The sequence below is a fragment of the Populus trichocarpa genome, chromosome 6 (genome assembly GCF_000002775.5).
Source record: "Populus trichocarpa isolate Nisqually-1 chromosome 6, P.trichocarpa_v4.1, whole genome shotgun sequence".
Classification (NCBI taxonomy): Eukaryota; Viridiplantae; Streptophyta; class Magnoliopsida; order Malpighiales; family Salicaceae; genus Populus; species Populus trichocarpa.
Window position 1 is genome coordinate 4,555,795 of NC_037290.2, and position 18,340 is coordinate 4,574,134.

Consider the following 18,340-nt stretch of genomic DNA (forward strand, 5'->3'; position numbering starts at 1 on the left):
CTTGTGTTTTGTATTTTTCTAAGCATCAGAGTTTCCCCTGTTTTATATAGGCCATGCGAGCAATCACACCTTCTCTAAGATCAATCTTTCGCCAATGTTAGATGGATATTTCGTCGCTAGGTTTTTGAAGAATTTTACTTGGAGCTCTACTGCTAATTAATGAAATGAATTCGGGAGAGATGTAAACTTAAATATGGGATTTTGATACAGAAGTTGTAGTTTGTTTCTTGGGTGAGAATCCGTTTGATTCTAAAGAAGATCTCGCAAACATACTGAAAAGGGGTGGCATGCACCAACTCTTAATTTGTGCACAATATTAACACGCTATTTTAGAGCCATAAATTGAGATTTCCTTCCTGTTCTTCATTAGAAGCCACTAATCATAAGATCCAGTGCATGAATATTGATGCTGTATTGGCATCTTCTGGGATAATATGAAACGAATAATTTCATGAGTTAATAAGGGTTTATATATATATATATATATATATATATATATATAACGATATCGTATATCCTCAACCATTTTGGGCATCGGACAAGACTAGGTTTTCTTTTCAAAGGATCGCCCTTCACATCAGTTTAGTATATCCAAGAAACTATAACTTTTTAGGTATTGACCACAAGATTTCAGTTTAGTGTATTTGTCTAGGATATGTTTATTAAAAAATTGAATTTTTTTTTAATTATTTTTTTTTATCATTTTGATATGTTGATATTAAAAATAAATTTTAAAAAATAAAAAAATATTATTTTAATATTTTTATAAATAAAAAACATTTTTAAAAATATACTACCTTCAAGTTGAAAAATCAAGAAAGAGAAGTAGCCCTTTTAATCACTACGCTAAAATGGATTACATGTAGTGTCCTCAAATATATTCCTCGGACCAACTTTTAAGCACTATTGAAACTAAGTACTTCATGATATTAATTTATTCATTTTTTTTCACAGCCTCTCTTTGAATTAAAATCTTTAATGAACAAAATTAACAAAATCATTTATCATTTAATTAGTCAACTGTAAAAGATAATATTTTCTGTAACGTTAGGATCAATTAATGTAGAGAACAACTGTATTAACGTCTGATTCATCTATCATCATTGATATATATATATATATATATATATATATATATATATATATATATATATATATATATAATTGGGCCCTAGCTAGTAGTATATGCTCACATGTTGAAGCGAAATTGACCTTCATGTCCTTGAGAGATGCACAGAAAGTGTTAAATATGTATATTTGATGATGTTAATTTCTTAGTTTTTTGAAAAAACCTAAGATATAGAATATCGAAAAGATATTCAAAAACAATTGAAGTGAACAGGCAAGATTTTCAGAACATAAATAGCTTATCAGCACTTTATTTTGACTATAAAAGCTCAAAATTTAATTATGAAAAGCAATCCCTGGTGCCCCATTTTCGTAGATAAAAATACGAAAAGCTCGATCACGTTGTTTTATGATGCTTAAAAATAATCAAGCACATGTTTTTTTTTTTTAAAAAAAAAATTATCTTCCAAATATATTCTTTACATATATATTCTTTACATACTTGGGTTATTTACATGAGTTAACATTATTAGTGTTATTGCATATATATATATATAGAACCCACATGAGGCATCCTCGATCAATGGTTGGTAAAGGTTTCGAGTGATTGGATTCTGACAAGGTTTTTGTTAGTTTCAGTCCTGGATGAGGAGGGGAACTGGTTGGCATAGTAGTATTTGTAAGAACTTACTCAGTATTAGTTGCCTTCTAATATGAATTGGTTTGCTACGTACCAGAAACAGTCAGGAATAATGGAATGTTGCTAGTTTAAAAAAAAAACAGTGGAATAACTTCAATCATGGGAATTAGCATCATTCCCAAGGAACATTCAACTCGTGGCTTGTCCTGTGACAATCATACAATCTCATGGTACAGCACTTCCTACTGTCCTCTCGACCAATCTACCTGTTTGGTATACTTCTTCAATCCCTTTTCCTTTAGACCACAGCAAAAAGTTATTTACACTAAAGGTGTTTCCTCGCATATACATGGCACGAGATTTATTAACTTGTACGCAAGAATGACAGTAATGTTCTCTGTATGCATCTATGGGGTGGGTAGAAGAAAAAGCCTCTTTCAAAAGGTTCGCCGTCTGGGGTCTGCTACTCGACAGGTTCACTCAAGAATCGCGATAAATATGCTGTGGCGACCACTTGAGGTGCAAATTTAATCTTCCGGATTTAGCCTCGTCAAGTTGGAAGCAATCTTTGTATTCGCCTTCCAATATAACCCTGGTCAAAGTCAGGATGCATCTCCCCATATAATCCTGAAGTAAATAAAATCAAGCCCAAAAATGGTGTCAGCACTCATTACAACAACACAAGGTCAGCAAAGGCATGCAGCACAATGCAGCAGTCTCTAAATCCATCGAAGCAACTAGATTTGTGTTATATATCAGGATAGCTTTCTGTTAAAAGTTTGAGAACGCCAAGCACCAGATATCCTGATGGAAAAAGTGCGCTCAGGCACCACAACTGCACTCCCATAGTGAGATTTGCACGTAGTAGTGGTTTAGGGACCAATATTTACTTGGTGTTAAAGCCACTCATTTGGCCAATATGTTTAACATAAGAAAATTAATAGAGAAGATGGACAAGGAACCGTATAAGCATCCAGTTCAGAAGTCAGCCCCGCCATATAATTACCAACACGTTAATTTTGGAGTATAATGTGCAAGCAGCAAGCATTTTGACGATTGCTTCAAAAGATAAAATATCAAGAATAGTAGATTTTATGGATTTTATTAAAACTTTCTAATTTCAAAACCACAGACAATAAGAGCAGCTTTGATTAATCTCTAACAATCCACAAAGATTGTTATTAAAAATTTTCTTTTAAAAAACAAACCTATGATCAACTCAGGTCATTGTAGTGCCGACCTAGGGGATAATTGCGAGAATGCAAATGAACCACAGGACTATGGGCCTATAATGATCACAACTGTACCATTACGTAAGTAAATGATAAAGAACTTGAAAAATAACAGCAGATAGTTCTTTTTTCTTTGTACCTTCCCAAATGTGTCATGATCCCAAACTTCGACAATAAGCATATCATGTAGTCCATCCTCAACAACAAAGTCAAAAGTTTGATTCCAAACAGGATTCAAGTTGTTGTTCACAACCTGGAAAAGGAAATTAACAATGAAGTAAATTATACTCTGAAGCCAGAGAGAGCAATAGTAACCACTGAAGATATTAAGAAGCTAGGAGCATGAGGTAGAAGTGCAAAGATAAATAAAATCCCCTTCTTCAAGGGTCTCCTTCACCATAAAAAATGCGTAAGGAACAGAAAAAACTAGAGGTGGAAAGGCAAGGTTAATGAAGAAATCACAAGAAAGACAGCAGTTTAAAAAGAAGAAGAAGAAGTTGTTCATGGTTTGGAATGAAGCCTTTACCCTGGTTTTGTTTCTCATCTCCGATTTCTTCATTGTTAGTGTAACAAAGGGGTCAGCCTTACCCATCAAATCCACCACTGGCAGATCTTCTGCAGAAATGACAGTGACAGAGAGAACTCCTCTAACGATAACCTCTCTTCTCTTCTTTGTGACTTCATTTACATTTCCAGTAATTTCCATACTGTTTGCGCCGTTTTTAAGTACCTTCTCTAAAGAAGTCATTGAGAAGCTGGAGGCAAAAGAGTTGCCAAGGCCATTCTCCATACCAAAAGGACGGTACAAAAGTTCCAGGTGCACCTAAAATCAAACAATAGTTGAGACAACAATACAATTGAACAGTCTTCATTGTATTACCCTGGGATGTAAAAGGTCTCTCAGAGTCTTCATGATAATGTATTTCCATAGGGAAGTGACAAGTGTTCTCACCTGCCCCCTGTTTTTATTATCTCGTTGGACCTCCAAATCCTTAACCAGCTTCAACCACAAATCCTTCACTTTACCAGGCTCAAGCTCATTTAGTTTTACTTGGGCGCACCCGAGGAGCTCAGCTGCCTGTATCCCCTCATCATCATAAATTTTTACTACCAAGTGTTGAGTAGTTGCATCTTCAACAACAAATTCAAAGTGTTCGTTCCATATTGGATTCAGATCATTGTTCTACAGGAGAAAAAACGAATTCATTTCAAATCAAGTTATGTAAAACAAAACCCCTCAAGAGAAAATGTTGTTTTTAAATTACACTACCAAAATGCATAAAAATATCTCACAATTATTTTGGTGGTTTTCGTTTTATCAGGTAAAGGGCGTATGTATAACTTGGCGAAGGGATCAGATTTCCCAATGAGATCTTTATTCGTCAAATCCTTTGCCTGCACAAGCTTCACCTCCAATATTCCCACAGGCTTTAACTCCAGGTCACTGCACAATAACATTATTAGCTACTTCAATGAATTGACAAAACAAAAACAAATGCAGCCAATAACCACTACCACACCCTGCCTCCTCTCCCATGGTCCCACCCTCTCTAGCAGGTTGAAAGGAGAAAATGAACCCCCACAAATACCCCTTCTTAGCAGTCCTATGGTTCCACCTTCTATAGCTAATTGAAAGGAAAAAATGAACCATCACCACTTCTGGACAGCTCAACCAAGTATTTAAAGAGAAAGAGATTGTATACTCAAGCATGAGAACTTAACACAAGGTGCCAAGTCCAACACTTGGTGAGCGTGTAAGGAGATTAAGAGTTGCATTAATTGATGATCTCAAAAGCAACTCTTACTAGCATTTTTTGGTAATATGCCTGCAAGGTATAAAAAATTGGACCACAGCCACCTCATGCAACTCCATGTTTGCTTGGGAACAGTTGTCAAGTCAAACTGACATATATGCAGCCGGTCTGAAGAGTGCGTGAAAATGGTATACATACAGAGTGTGGCCCTCACAAGAATACCAGGTCTAAAGAATGGCATATCTGACAACCAAATCCTAAATTGAGTTTGTGTGAGGTAGATTTCTAGTATAAAAATTACTTCCAATACCCCAAAAGCTACTCCATTAAGTATTTCTAGGGTGATAGGTCCATGGTGTTATAATTAATCATTCAAAATTACTCAAATGCTTTTCTACAATTACAGAATGAATAATGAGAGACCAGCAATCAAAAACACAGTAATTTTTATTAGGAAAGAAAAGTGAAAAATGCAATCAAAGTGCTTCCATCTCTTGCCGAGCACTGACATACCTGTAATCCCCAGGCAAAATTGGAACAACTTTCCGAACAGGCCAGGTAATAGAATCTTCAACAGCATTCTGTATTGTCTCCTGTATGGGTGAACATGCAGCTTTATTATGCTTGGATCATGTTGTCACATAAATCTGGAAAGTAAAGCTCTGTGTTTTATAGTGAAAAATAAAAAATAAAATTATCCCATCATCCTCCACAAGCACCATAAATATGCAATAGAGCATTTGCTTATGCCTGAACACGCACACACATTGTAATTAAACAAAAGCAACATGCTTCTGTATTTACAATTTACCTACTCAAAATAATCTAGTTTCTATCACAATACAGCCCATGTCCAAAGCCTTCAAAGACCAACATAATATTTGAATATAAAATCACGAGGATCAATCCCAAATTGCAGCAATAGATGCTTTTCAAGCAACTTCAATTCAAGAACTTGCGACATTGTCACAACACTTTGTCCCTGTGACAAGATTCCAATTAGTTATTCAACCGGGCCTTCCAAATCTTTGGTCTCAAATCATTCGCAAAGCCATGAAGAACATATCTTTTCACAGACCTAAACAAAGAAGTAATAACTCATACACTTTAATCTCTTTGAAGGAATCTACCTCAGTACCAACAGAGGGATGAAGTACCTGAAGTCCACCAGTTAAGACTGATTTAAATGACAACGAAACTGGAAAATTTAATCCCATCTTGAATTAAATGCATCAACTATAATCTAATAAGAGAATTTAGCGTACTTGACTTTGAACAACAAGACTAGTCTCTATGTTGGCCAGTTAAAATTTAAGGAAAAGTATGTGAAGTCGAAACTAAAAATTATCAATGGGAAAGGAAACCTATTTCTAATCCATAGAATTCAAAAGGAAGTAATGTTAATTGATAGAGCCAGACAATAATACATTATCACATAATGAAATCAGGGAAGATGATAATGGGTTCTGTTATCACATGATGAAAGGAAGGAGGCTAGCAATGGGTAGTACAAACCTGAATAGCATCATCAAGTCCTGGAATTGCAGATATATCACCACCAACAACTTTAAGTTTAAAATCCATTTTTTTCTGCAAGACAGGAAACATCCACGCTGAAACTTGTACTTGCTCAGTGTGTTCACGCACAAGCATGTGAGTGCATGTGAGTGCACGTGAGAGAGAGATAGAGGCCTAAAGAACACATTATCACGGTTTATTATTTTTTCTAAATTCACTTCTTTATTGTCAAGTAGATTATGTTGAAGCTTTGGATCAATCCGCACCTAGAATTTGGGCTGCATGCTGATGCTGCTACAATTCCCATTCAAATGACAGTTCAAACTCCCATATGATTGAAAAATGGATATTGGTTGATCTAAAGGGAGCAATATAGAATTGATCATGTCCATGTGTGTTACTATGTTGGTTGGTGCTACAGTCCAAATATATCAATAGATACAAAGTAGCATACTAATGTATGGCAGTAATTAGTAGACTAGACATTTTATATTCAAATAACAGTCGGGTAAAATATTCTACCCCCTCCCCCCAAAATAAAATAAAAAAAAAAAAAAATTCTAACACTTTAAAACAGATACCGCACCTTTTGTCTCAAAGAACAACAAACAGCTCCAAAGCAAGGAAACTCAGCAACTAGTGGCTTAAAGATCAACCTGAAAACCCCAGTAAATCCGATATCTTTTACCTGAGTAGAAGAGAGAAGAAAAGGAAAAAAGAAAGAAAAAGGAAATGCAGACAGACAGAGAAAGGGCAAAGCATGAGATGATGATAAGCTGCATTAAATGTCAAGTTATGGGACACAACAAAAAAATCTTGAACAAAGAGACAGACGGCACATTATCACAATGAGATGTCTGGCTGAAACATGTAAATGCCGGGATGAAGGTCCCAGCATTCTACATTTGACCAGCTGAAGAGTTTTAGAAGCAAAATAAAATATGTTGTCGGGCAGGAAACTTCTTAAGTTTCAGGTGATTACTCAAGAAATCATGTGTTGAAAGATGCAGAGTCGGGTGATAATTTTGTAGCATTTTTAAAGATTCACGCAAGAAACTAAAATTGTTGGGAGCAAAAGAACAGTTAAAGGTTCACATTTATTTTACACCTTCTAGGTTACAGAATGTTTATTTAGATGATACAAATCTAATATTTATTAACTAAGGTCTTCTAATGCAATGCTTATTAGGACCGTATCAAGTTTTTGAGTTCAGTCCCATTCTAATCACAACATTCAAAGTTGTAACGGATGTGAAAACACAATAGGTGGCCTATGCATTATGGTTCAACCAGTAGAGCAGAGTTTCAGCAGCACAAGTACGGACAACAAGTCAAAATTAAGGATAAAGATTCTACATTCTCTACTAGATTTCCTTTAAAAGGTTGATATAGTGATATTCTGATTTTTTTTTACCTGTACAGGCAAAGAAACGCCAAGTCTAGTCTTAATATCAAGTATTATACTTGGATTCCCATCCCAGTTCATTTCCAACTCCATGGTGATGCCACTGCCTCCATCTTCAATGATAGAAACTCCTAAAAATAACATTGATTTAGGATTGTCATTTTGTATCATCTACAGAAAATAATGTGACAAAATATTACAATACACAGAAAACCGAATTCTACATTTGATCATATCCTAGCAAGAACTAGGGAACCTACACATGTACCACCATTTTGGCCATATGAACATGATGAAAACAAAGAAATCTCTGAAACAAGTCTCCAAGAGAAGCTGGCAATCAGCTCACAATGGACCAGTAGAGCACAGCAAAAGCCAGATGAAATGCTGCACGCCTACAGCAACTAACCTATCAAGTAATCTCTAATTGCAAATGAACATAATCGAAGCACAATAGCAAATACCTAAATAATTGCATCCCAATTGCAAAAAGAGAAATTTACCAAACCAACCTGTAAATTGGGGCGCAACAGTACCAAGAGTAAACTTCGAAAATTTGAGAGATGACAATATAATCGGTCTATATTGCTCAAGGACAGGTTCCACTGAATCCTTTATCAGCCCAGAAGCTGCCTACACACACCAAAATTATAGATAAATTCATTTTCTCAGAACCAATTGAGAACAACCCGTAACTATGTCATATGCTATAAACTAGATAAGAAGTGAAACCCCATAAAAGCAAAATACCTGGTCAACATAAGGCCAGATCTTTGTAAGATGTTGATTAAGCCAATCCAACTGCAGAAATAAAAATAAAAATCAAATCAGAACCTCAATGACACATAGATAACATATACATGGACCAAAAAAAAGAAGAGTAAGAGTAAACAAGAGCTTAACTTCTGGCGCTGAGAGAAGACAACCCAAGAAGGGTAGTACTCAGCTGGCAAGATCTTTCTTGAATCCTCCACTGTCATTCTTGCAAAAGCAGCTATAGCTATTGCCTGAAATTATGATTAAACAAGAACCCAGAAACCAAATCAATACAAAGAAATCAAAAACACATAAAGATGCAAACTTCACAACAACTTAGCAAAAACCCAGAAACAAAAAACACAAAAAGATGCAAACTTTAATCAAAACAACTTAATTAACATCAAAGCAGGCCAACAAAGCTACTTACAAGCTCAGACCGAAGCTTGGATCTTGCATTCTCAGACTTGACAAAACCAACAATCAATGCTAGACCGACAGCAAGACCGATAATCAATCCAACAAAAAACGACATTCTGTGGTTTTTGATCAGTACACGGAGAAAAAGAAAGAATGTAAAAGGAGTAGTGTGTATGAATGATAACAGAAGAAGGGAGAAGTTTCCTTTCCCTTGTGCGCGCTTCTTGTTTTCGGGCTATAAAAGCGTTTGCTCACTACTTCTTTGTGTTTGTTTATTAGGGGTTGCTTTTGATGGTAGTTGGCTTTGGTGTTCGTTGTAATCAAAGTTTCTTTTTTCATATATTTTTTTGTTTTGGACCGGAGATGTTGATGTTTTTTTCTGCTTTTTAAGACGCAAGAAAGTAAGTGAAAGAGAAAAGGTCGTTTGCCGACAAAAAGCCGACGTTTTCTTTTTATTTTGTTCTGGTTTTTTTCGGACAGTGGATTGAGATAGATTGGATGTTTCTGATTTTTTTTATTTTTTTTCTCATGATGCTTCTGATCTCATTGATAAGATGGCAAATGGCAAGTCTGTTGGTTATATGTGTGATTGACTAGTAATATTCGTTATCCTTGACATGATTAACTTATTGACCTTTTAAGATTTGTCTCCCGATAATAATAGATTTAGTAATTTAAAATGTAACTTTTCGTTAATATATATAAAAAGTCAATCATCTTGGTAACTATTCATTGATCATCTTCCCTATTAATTGATTTCAATTTTTGGTTGCCAGATGTTCATAGGTTTATTGATTTAGTTTTTGGATTTTTTAGAAAAATATTATCCCAAGAAAAAAAATCATTGTCAAGTTTGATTAGGTTGTGAGCTATGTCAGCGGATCTGATAACTATAGTTCAATGATAGTCTCGGATTTAATTATAGTGGAATAAGAATCACATTTACTGCTGCAGGTCTGAACTTTATTCCATGGAAGTGACTGTGAGGTGAGGATGATAGTTTGCATATGGTGTAAACATTGTCGTCCCTTTCAAGACCTGGGTTTCGAACCGTGTGTGTAACCTCTAGAGGATGATGACATATTTCCGTTTTAATTATAGCATGTTTGGAACAATTCACATGATTAAATTAATTATTGTATCTGAATAAAATATGCCAAAGCAAATTAGAGGGGAGAACTTTGATTTGCTACAATAATTATTTTTTAAATTAATATAGAAAAATAATAGGTAAAATTATTTTCATTATCTTATAGTTTAGTTATTTTTACACTTATTTTCTGCATTTTCAAAAATTACAGTTTATGTAATTAGTGAGTGTAAAATAAACTAAATTATAGGATAATTTAAGATGTAAATTGTTATATGCATATTAAAATTTAGGATATAAAATGTAATTTATATCAAAGTTTAGGATATAAAATATAATTTTCAAAAACATGGAGGGCAATTGTAAAAACGATGCTTGCATTTATATAGGTAATTGTGCTGTGCTGTGCTGTGCTGTGTCTTTCTGGGATGCTGCTACTTGTTGATCAGTGTCTGTACGTAGAATGTCTTAGTTGAAACTTGGTCATTGGCTATAATTACTGTTGGAATTTGCTTCATTAATTAACTTCAAATATCGAATTCTCAGAAGGAGGAGAAAAAAAAAGCATTGTTGATTTCCTTTTAATCGCTCGTTTCAGTCTGCTACGCATTGTCCATGTGAGCATTGCAGCTCTGGGTTTAACTCATTTAACTAAATTCAACCAAAAAAAAAAAAAAAACTCATTTAACTAATCTCAGTTTTTGGCTTATTTAACTACAGTTGAAGAATGTTGGACTTTATTTGCGTCTTCAAAAGCTTTAGCTTTTGTTCCTGTGATCCCACCTTGAAATCTCTCTTCTTGTGCAGGAACTATATATCATGAGTTGAATGCTTTGGATAGATCCGAATTCGATCAAGATTATCAGAGAAAGCTTGATGAAGTGCAATCCCTAAATCTCCCTCAAAAGGGTTGGCATAGATGAACCTTTTTTTCTTTCACTTTTCATGTTATGGTGGTATGCGTGTCTATGATGCTCATATGTTCACGCATTTGTGACTAGTAAGCAATATCTAAGGTGACAGTTACATTTTCCAAGATCAAGCTTTTGGATTTCCATGTCCAAGCTTTTTTATCAGCAAACAATGGTGATTTCCTTTAGTTTCCCAGATGTGAACCACAACGTTTTTCGTTTCTGTGTGGTATATGGTTATTTGTGGAGTAATGAGTTTTATCAGCAAACAATGGTGAATGCCATGGCGGAAGATTACTGTCTCAGCTCCATCTATGTACTATATTTATTCTACTGTTCTAAAGCACAATGACAAACTCGCGGTAGAACATATACAACAGGGTGGAATCAAGAGGATTTATGCAGGCAACTGATGGAACATTGCAGCATTAGTTTTTGAATATTTGAACATGTTAGTGAATCGTGCTCATGAAAGAACAATGTGATCCCCTTTCTATTTATATATTCTTCAAAATACATATAGTTTAGGTTATTTTAAAAAAGTATAAGGGTTTTTTTTAACAAAAAAATTAATTTTGTAACAAAAATTATTTCTAAAAATAATCAAGATTGATATTCAATTCATTTCCCCCGGTATTTCAAACAATCTAATTGAATTTAATTATATGATTTAATTTTTTATTTCAAATATAAAAATTATAATTGAGGAACTATTTTAATGCAATCAAGGATAAAAGTAAGAATAAATTAAGAGAAAAGGATTGAAATTGGCTAAATATTAAAAATCAGAAAGTGGATGGCCAAATTGGAAGAGTCGCCAACATTGAAGGACTATATTTAATGCAATGAGGGATGAATTGAAAGGAATAGGAGAAAAAGGTTGAGATTGGCCAAAAATAAAACAGATAAAGATCCAAGGACTTATCGTGAAAAGCAGAAAAACTTGGAGGACCCTTTTAAAATAACCAAACTCTCCCTTAATTATAAATGACATCATTTAACAATTAAAAAAAAATAGTAAGTGAAATGACGCTTTTCACTTTAAGTGAAACAGTTCATTTCACTCAAGAAGAAAGAAAGAAAAAATCTAGAAAAGGCCAGAACGACGTCATTGTGGTACATGGCTCCAAAACAATGCCTTCTTCCCCAGACCACTGTGCATGTTTGTTTCTTTCCTATTTTCTTCATTGTTCTGGCAGGACATTTGGCCTCTCGTTTATCTCACCCATGCCTCCCACTATGAACCTATGAAATACTGCAAAAATTGTGCGAAAAAAACAGCTCGAGCATCTAGACCAAAGTGTAAAACTATGGTGAAGGGTTTAGATTAATCGTAAAAAACCAATGGTCATGATCATGCTACCAAGAAAAGTTCCAAAACCTTCATAATTTCCTATAAATAGAGAGCAGAGCAAGAAACAAAGGCACCCCGAGCCAAAGACAGAAAATATCATGAGAGAAAGAATTGAAAGAGAAGAAACAAAAGTGTTTTGAGATAAAAACGAAGGTGTTTTGAGCCAGTAGATCGAAGAGGAAGAAAAATTAGAGAGACATAAAAAATTGAAACCTAGAGAGAGAGAGAGAGAAGTGACCAAAACCACCCTCAACCCGCGGCTCAACCGTCATCTCTGCTACTATTAGCCACCACTACAGCTCCTCCTTTCTTTGGAACCAACTTTAAGGTAAGCTTGATCCTTCTTTCTTCTATTTTCATCTTTCTCTATGGTTTTGAATGAACAGTTACTGTTTACTCTTTTTTTTTTTTTTAATGGAATCACAATATATAGCATTAGATTCATTTAATAAAACTATGTTGCTGTATTTTCATGGTGTGAAAAAAAAAATCATTTTTTAGAAATTGACAGCCTTTCATTCAAGCATTTTTTTTATTTGATTTTATTTTATTTTTAAAGGCTTAGTAATAATATTATTTTCATTTTGTAAAACTATGTCGTTTTCTTTTTATGTACACTTGTGTGTGGAAAAAATTATTTTCAAAAACTGATAACTTTTCAATCATGCATGCATTTCTTATTTTATGATATTTTTACTGGCTTTACAATAACTTTAGTTTCATTTTCCAAAATTATATTGTTATTTTTTTACCTAAAAATATAATTTTTATTTTATAAGAAATTAATAAAATGAAACTAAAGTTACTGAAAATTAATAGGAAATCTATCTGTAACTTATTTTTATTCTAATTTGGTCACATGATTCATAAATAAAAATTAAAAAGAAATCAAAATGATTCTTAAGATCCAATATGAATATAAAGAAAAAACGAAAAAAATATTTCCTAGGCCTAAACCCATTGTTCCTTGTTTGTGGAACAATAAATTTAAATCTATTAAGAAAAAACATAACTTGTTGAATAATTATATACATTGTATACATAGTTGTGTTTAGTTTTTATGTAGCATTTAATTATTATCTGAATACAAAAAAACATAAAAATATTTGGGATATAAAAAATATTTTTATTATTTTTTCTATTTTAAAATGATATAAAATCATTTAAAAATATATATACATCAAAAACAAATTTATTATATTTCTTCGTATTTATATCTTCAACTAAATATAATTTTATCTCCATTATTTTATTTTGTGATATTAACCAAACATAACTTAAAAACCCATTATTTTAAACCTCCAATAACCCAATTAAAAAATTGATACATCCTCATCTTTCTCGGATAAAAAGAAAAGAAAATCCGAAACTTCAAACAAATCACGATCATGAAGTCCCCAGACAGTAGTAAATAATGACAGTAGAGGTGGTTTTGGCCTCGGCTAGCTGATGTGATTGTTGTTCGCATGGTTGGTGTCTGGCAACTTGCTATGGTGACGATGCCCATCATCACCATCGACTGACGGCCATCGAAGCAAATCGGTGGGAAAATAACATGTTATTGGCTTAGGAATGAAGAACATAAATGACCATGTTGGAATAAACAGTTGGCTTACGAACAAAGAACATGCTTGGAGAGAGTAGCGATTGTTTGTAAAATTTGAGGTTAAACTCCACTCGGAGCACACAAAGACACTGAAACTATGATCCATGCTGTTTCATTTGAGATGTTCTTTGAGTACAATTTGAGGCCCATGTATTTTGGACCTCCCAGCCTTTTTTCTTTTTTTCTAAACTGCTGGAGACGTTTGGGAAATGAGAGCCTGAGAGAGAAATAGACTCCTTTAACAAGAAAATTCCTGTCGACCATCTTCTGATTTTCTTTATAATTAGATAGAAATGAAATCCGGACTTTCGGCGCACCTAGTCCAAGTTGTCCAACTCTGTAAATCCCATGATATTCTACCTCTATAGCTTGAAAAAAATCTCAATATTTATATCTTAGCGTTTTCAGAAAGTTTTAGTGAATGCTTGTTTTTGCAACAGGTTTTCAAAAAAATTAAATTTTTTTTTCGTGAATTTTTTTTATTTTTTAAATCATTTTAATGTGTTAACTGTTGATGTTAAAAATAAATTTTAAAAAATAATATATATATATATATATAAAAACAAAACTTTAAAAAGCAATCGATATTACAATATTAATAAAGCACTTGGAGAGTATTTTTTAAAATGATTTGCTAATATATGTTATAATTCAAAACTACAACGTTTAATCAACAAAATTATAAATAATATCAAGGTTCTAAAATATAATATTATTAAATATCACGCTTCTTCGACATAATATTCTCATTCACCGAAAAATTTTCAGATCTTGTATGACTTCCTATTTATTAGTATTTCCTGTGCTAGCTATCCAATTTGCCCTCATAATTTTTATCTATTCAACCTGCAAGCGGAAGACAAGCAACTACACTGACAAAGTTGTGCGAATCAAGGAAATAACTACGTAACGTGCTCGAGGCAAGAAAATCTGGCGGAGATTTTGCCTTGGGAAGATTTTGGGAATAATGATCGCAACATTATGAGTCGAGATATGAATGACTGAAAGGCAAGCATTTTGTTGGCATGATTCCAATTAAGAGCACAGCATGCTGCCCCCATTCCTTTTAATAAACGTCCACATGGCCTGCCACATGACCACTCGCGGCAGTGACAGGGTCCCTTGCTACTTTGTTAATGCTTTTGTATTGTATTTGAAAATATAATTTTCTATATTCTGGACTAAAAACAATATTTTTTTTATAATCTTGATATGAAAATATCAAAATCATTGAAAGATTATATATATATATAAAAAGCATCTTATACTTTATATTATTTCAATCTAAATGTAATTTGATGAGAATATATACATGCTCAACAAGCTCTCCTTCGGATCTACAAGATTCAACACTACTTATTCTGCTCGATGTATCAAAGATTCAAGAGGTAGCTTTAATTTAGCCAAACTAGCTTGGGGTCCATCATGCAATATATCTATAATTACGTCGTCTTGCAAGGTTACATTGCCTTTAATATCATAAAAAAAAATAGAGAAGAAATCACATCCAAATTGCTCTTGTATTGCTAGTATTAACCTTTCAATTCAAGTAGAACAAGGAAACAACTCGAAAGTGGGCAACGAATCTTGTACCCACTAGAGCTAGACCAACGCAGCCAGCTGCAATTATTCTGGAAAAACTTTGGCTGCTTTCAAATCTGACTGATCAATTGCAATTATTCTGGAAAAACTTTGGCTGCTTTCAAATCTGACTGATCAATTGCAATTATTCTGGAAAAACTTTGGCTGCTTTCAAATCTGACTGATCAATATGGATAAGCATCGTGATATGTTACTTTCTTTGTTGATTCCAAGCTGTCGGTTAAGGAACAATGCATAGAGGGGATTCTCTGTCTTTTCTTTTTTTAAAAACAGTAAAATAGCGGAATTAACCTTGCAATTCGAAAAATAAAGGCTATTTGCGAGTGTGTTTTGTTCTTTTTAGGTTTTTTCATGGGCAGTTTGGTAATTTTATGTTTTTAAATATTATTTAAAAAAACTATTGACGTGTACAACGCGTCAGCGCATCATGGCCTTCGTGCCATTCAAGTGGCGCGTAAGGGACCGTGCGGTGGCCCAAGTCCTGCTTCCACCGCAACGTTGGGAGTGGCACGTCGTTCTTTTTCTGGCGGTGTGGCGCGTGGTCATGGAGGAGGTCTGGTTGGGTTGCGGTGGAGGTTTTTTCCTTCTTCTCTCTTTTCTATCTCATTTTCTAGGAAAACACGCTTGAACTTCCAAAAAAACAATTGTGTCCTCCGATTTGTAATCTTATCGATTTTGGTCCTCTTTCATTTAATTACTGTTCATTTGGTTTTTGATACTTTTTTAAGCTTGATTTTTTTCAATTTCATCCCTAAATATTTTATTTAATTTTGTTTTAAATTATTTTTCCTTGAGCATTATCGTTTTTTCACTTTTCTTACAGCTTGGTTATTCTGAGAGCGGGTTGGTAAAGTTAACCCAAATTGGCTCAGGGTTTTTTCATGTTTTTTTTTTATTGAACTTTGGTTTTTATTACGGGGTCATCCTTTAGAAAGTTTTTTTTTTATCCTGATCTCATATCGCGAGTTCTTAATTCATCAAGTTACACAGAGTTGACTCGGGTTTTCTTCTTCAATGTTTTATTTTTTGAAGTTTTTTTTTGTTTTTATTTTTTACATTAGGTTATTAGACCCTGGACTTTACAATTTCTTTTCGTTTTTTTTACGGGTTCTTTCGGTCTCATATCCCAAGCTATGTTTTAGTTAATTTAACTTGAGTTGTATCGGATTATCTTCTCTTTAATATTTTTTTTTAGCGTTGAAAAAGTTTGGCCCAACCCGTAGTATAGCGCGAGCCACCTATCTAGTTAAATAAGAAAGGAAAACTATAGAGCTAATATAGAGCAAATATATTTTTAAGGGCGGGTGCACAACACTAGTACAAGCCTTGGATTGAAGGATACAATTAAATAAGTTTCAAACTTGTAGGACTAGAATGTGAAGTTTCTAAGATTTTGGGGTTCCATGGCCCCAAACATTCTGATGCCCATTCCCCCCTATCAATGCACAGCCATGAATATCTAGCAGGACTTTTTTTCAACAGGAGTTGGGGAGAGGGAACTTGGACAAGAGACATTCTTGGAATTCAAGAGTTCCAAACAACCGGACCACTAGGTTTTGTGTTTTTTTTGTTTTTTTAAGAATACCTGGACTATGCTGTATGGTCCTAAAGGTATAAAAATTAGGTTTTGCTTTCTCTTTCTCTCTCTCTTTTTTTTTTTTTTTTTTGCTCTCTCTTGATTCTATGAGAACTCCATTGCCAAATTAATTACAGGCAAGTGGGGTTTCAGACTTATGTAGTAATTACTGATTTTATGTTTGGTGAAGCGCACTACCTACCACTGTGATCTACCGATATTTGCAGACCAATAAATGGTACCCTTTCCTTCTTTTACTTTTCTACAAGCGATGAACGTCACAAGGCGGGAACCCTCCTTTTCCTTGACAAAGTGCTGCACGCAAGAGACAATTTCACCATCGGTAGGAGGGGGATGATATCTACGTTCTGTTGGTCATTTCATGGAGGTACGGTTTTAGTATATTTTCAGTCGACTAATGGTTGCTTTTTAAAAAAATTTGTTTATTTAAAAAATATTAAAATTATATTTTTATTTTATTTTATTTTAAATTTATTTTTAATATTAACACATCAAAACAATTTAAAAATTAAAATAAAAATAAAAAATAAGTTAAAACTCAGCCCCAAACATTACATTATGGTAATTGTAATGGTCTATACCCTTTTTCCATGTATATGTTACGTGTGAAAAGCACCAATGCAAGATATTTTTTACATATTAACGTGTGATCTTTTGATAAGGAAAATAAAATCTATCTAATAGAAAACATTATATTTTTGTATATATTAACAAATACCTAGAAAAATCCAAATTATATTTATATCAAAATTAAGCTTGAAATACTTTTATGAATAAAACTAATTAATGGGATGTATTATGTCAGTTCTTCATAAAACTACGATATGATATTATTATTTGAAAATAAGTTTTAAAAAATTATAATTTCTTGTTAATTAAAGTTTTTTTAAAAGATTTAATGAAACTCGTGATGTATTTTAATTGATAAAATGTTTTCGAATATATAATTAAGATAAAACACAAGCCAAACCGCACCGTATTAAGATAAAACAAAGGACCGCAACTGGTGTTTCTCACGTGGTTTAGCAGTTGCCTGCTGTGCCCAGCTACCACTAGCGACCTGGATATTGAACGACCAGTCAGAATCGAGCATTATTTATTGCTCAATAATTCCACGCCAGGAAGCACTAATAATGGATAACTGTTACAGGACATTTCCAATTTTGAAAGCAATGATTGTTTTCCTTTTCTTCCAATTCAATTGATGCAATTAATTGTTACGACCAATCCCTGGGTTCCAAGCAAAGTGCTTTCTTACTCTTTAATTATTAAAATATTATTTTATTATTATTATTTAAAATTTATTTTTAATTTTGACACATTAAAATGACATAAAAATAAAAAAAATTAATTTTTTATAACACTTTTAAAACAAAACAAAACAAAA

The 18,340-nt window shown here is 33.4% G+C and overlaps 1 protein-coding gene and 1 long non-coding RNA gene across 3 annotated transcripts; one reads left to right on the top strand and one right to left on the bottom strand.

The window, feature by feature from the left end:
* Positions 1-1,856: 1,856 nt before the first annotated feature.
* On the bottom strand, positions 1,857-9,248 carry LOC18099915 (synaptotagmin-5). Of its 2 annotated transcripts, XM_052453919.1 has the most exons (13): positions 8,804-9,248; positions 8,518-8,624; positions 8,368-8,416; positions 8,130-8,250; positions 7,627-7,748; positions 6,799-6,900; positions 6,210-6,284; positions 5,208-5,287; positions 4,234-4,384; positions 3,893-4,123; positions 3,467-3,763; positions 3,080-3,193; positions 1,857-2,335 (listed from the first exon to the last, which is right to left on the bottom strand). In XM_052453919.1, the coding sequence occupies exons 1-13, from the start codon at positions 8,906-8,908 to the stop codon at positions 2,189-2,191; spliced, it is 1,701 nt and encodes a 566-aa protein (XP_052309879.1). In that variant the 5' UTR covers positions 8,909-9,248; the 3' UTR covers positions 1,857-2,188. The 2 variants fall into 2 exon arrangements, with proteins under 2 accessions (XP_052309879.1, XP_024458574.2); XM_024602806.2 differs by lacking the exons at positions 8,368-8,416; positions 8,518-8,624; positions 8,804-9,248 and adding an exon at positions 7,878-8,026.
* Positions 9,249-11,915: 2,667 nt separating this feature from the next.
* Positions 11,916-15,097, top strand: LOC112327956 (uncharacterized). Its single transcript, XR_002982484.2, has 2 exons — positions 11,916-12,476; positions 14,608-15,097. It is a non-coding gene; the product is annotated as an uncharacterized LOC112327956 (long non-coding RNA).
* Positions 15,098-18,340: the final 3,243 nt, after the last annotated feature.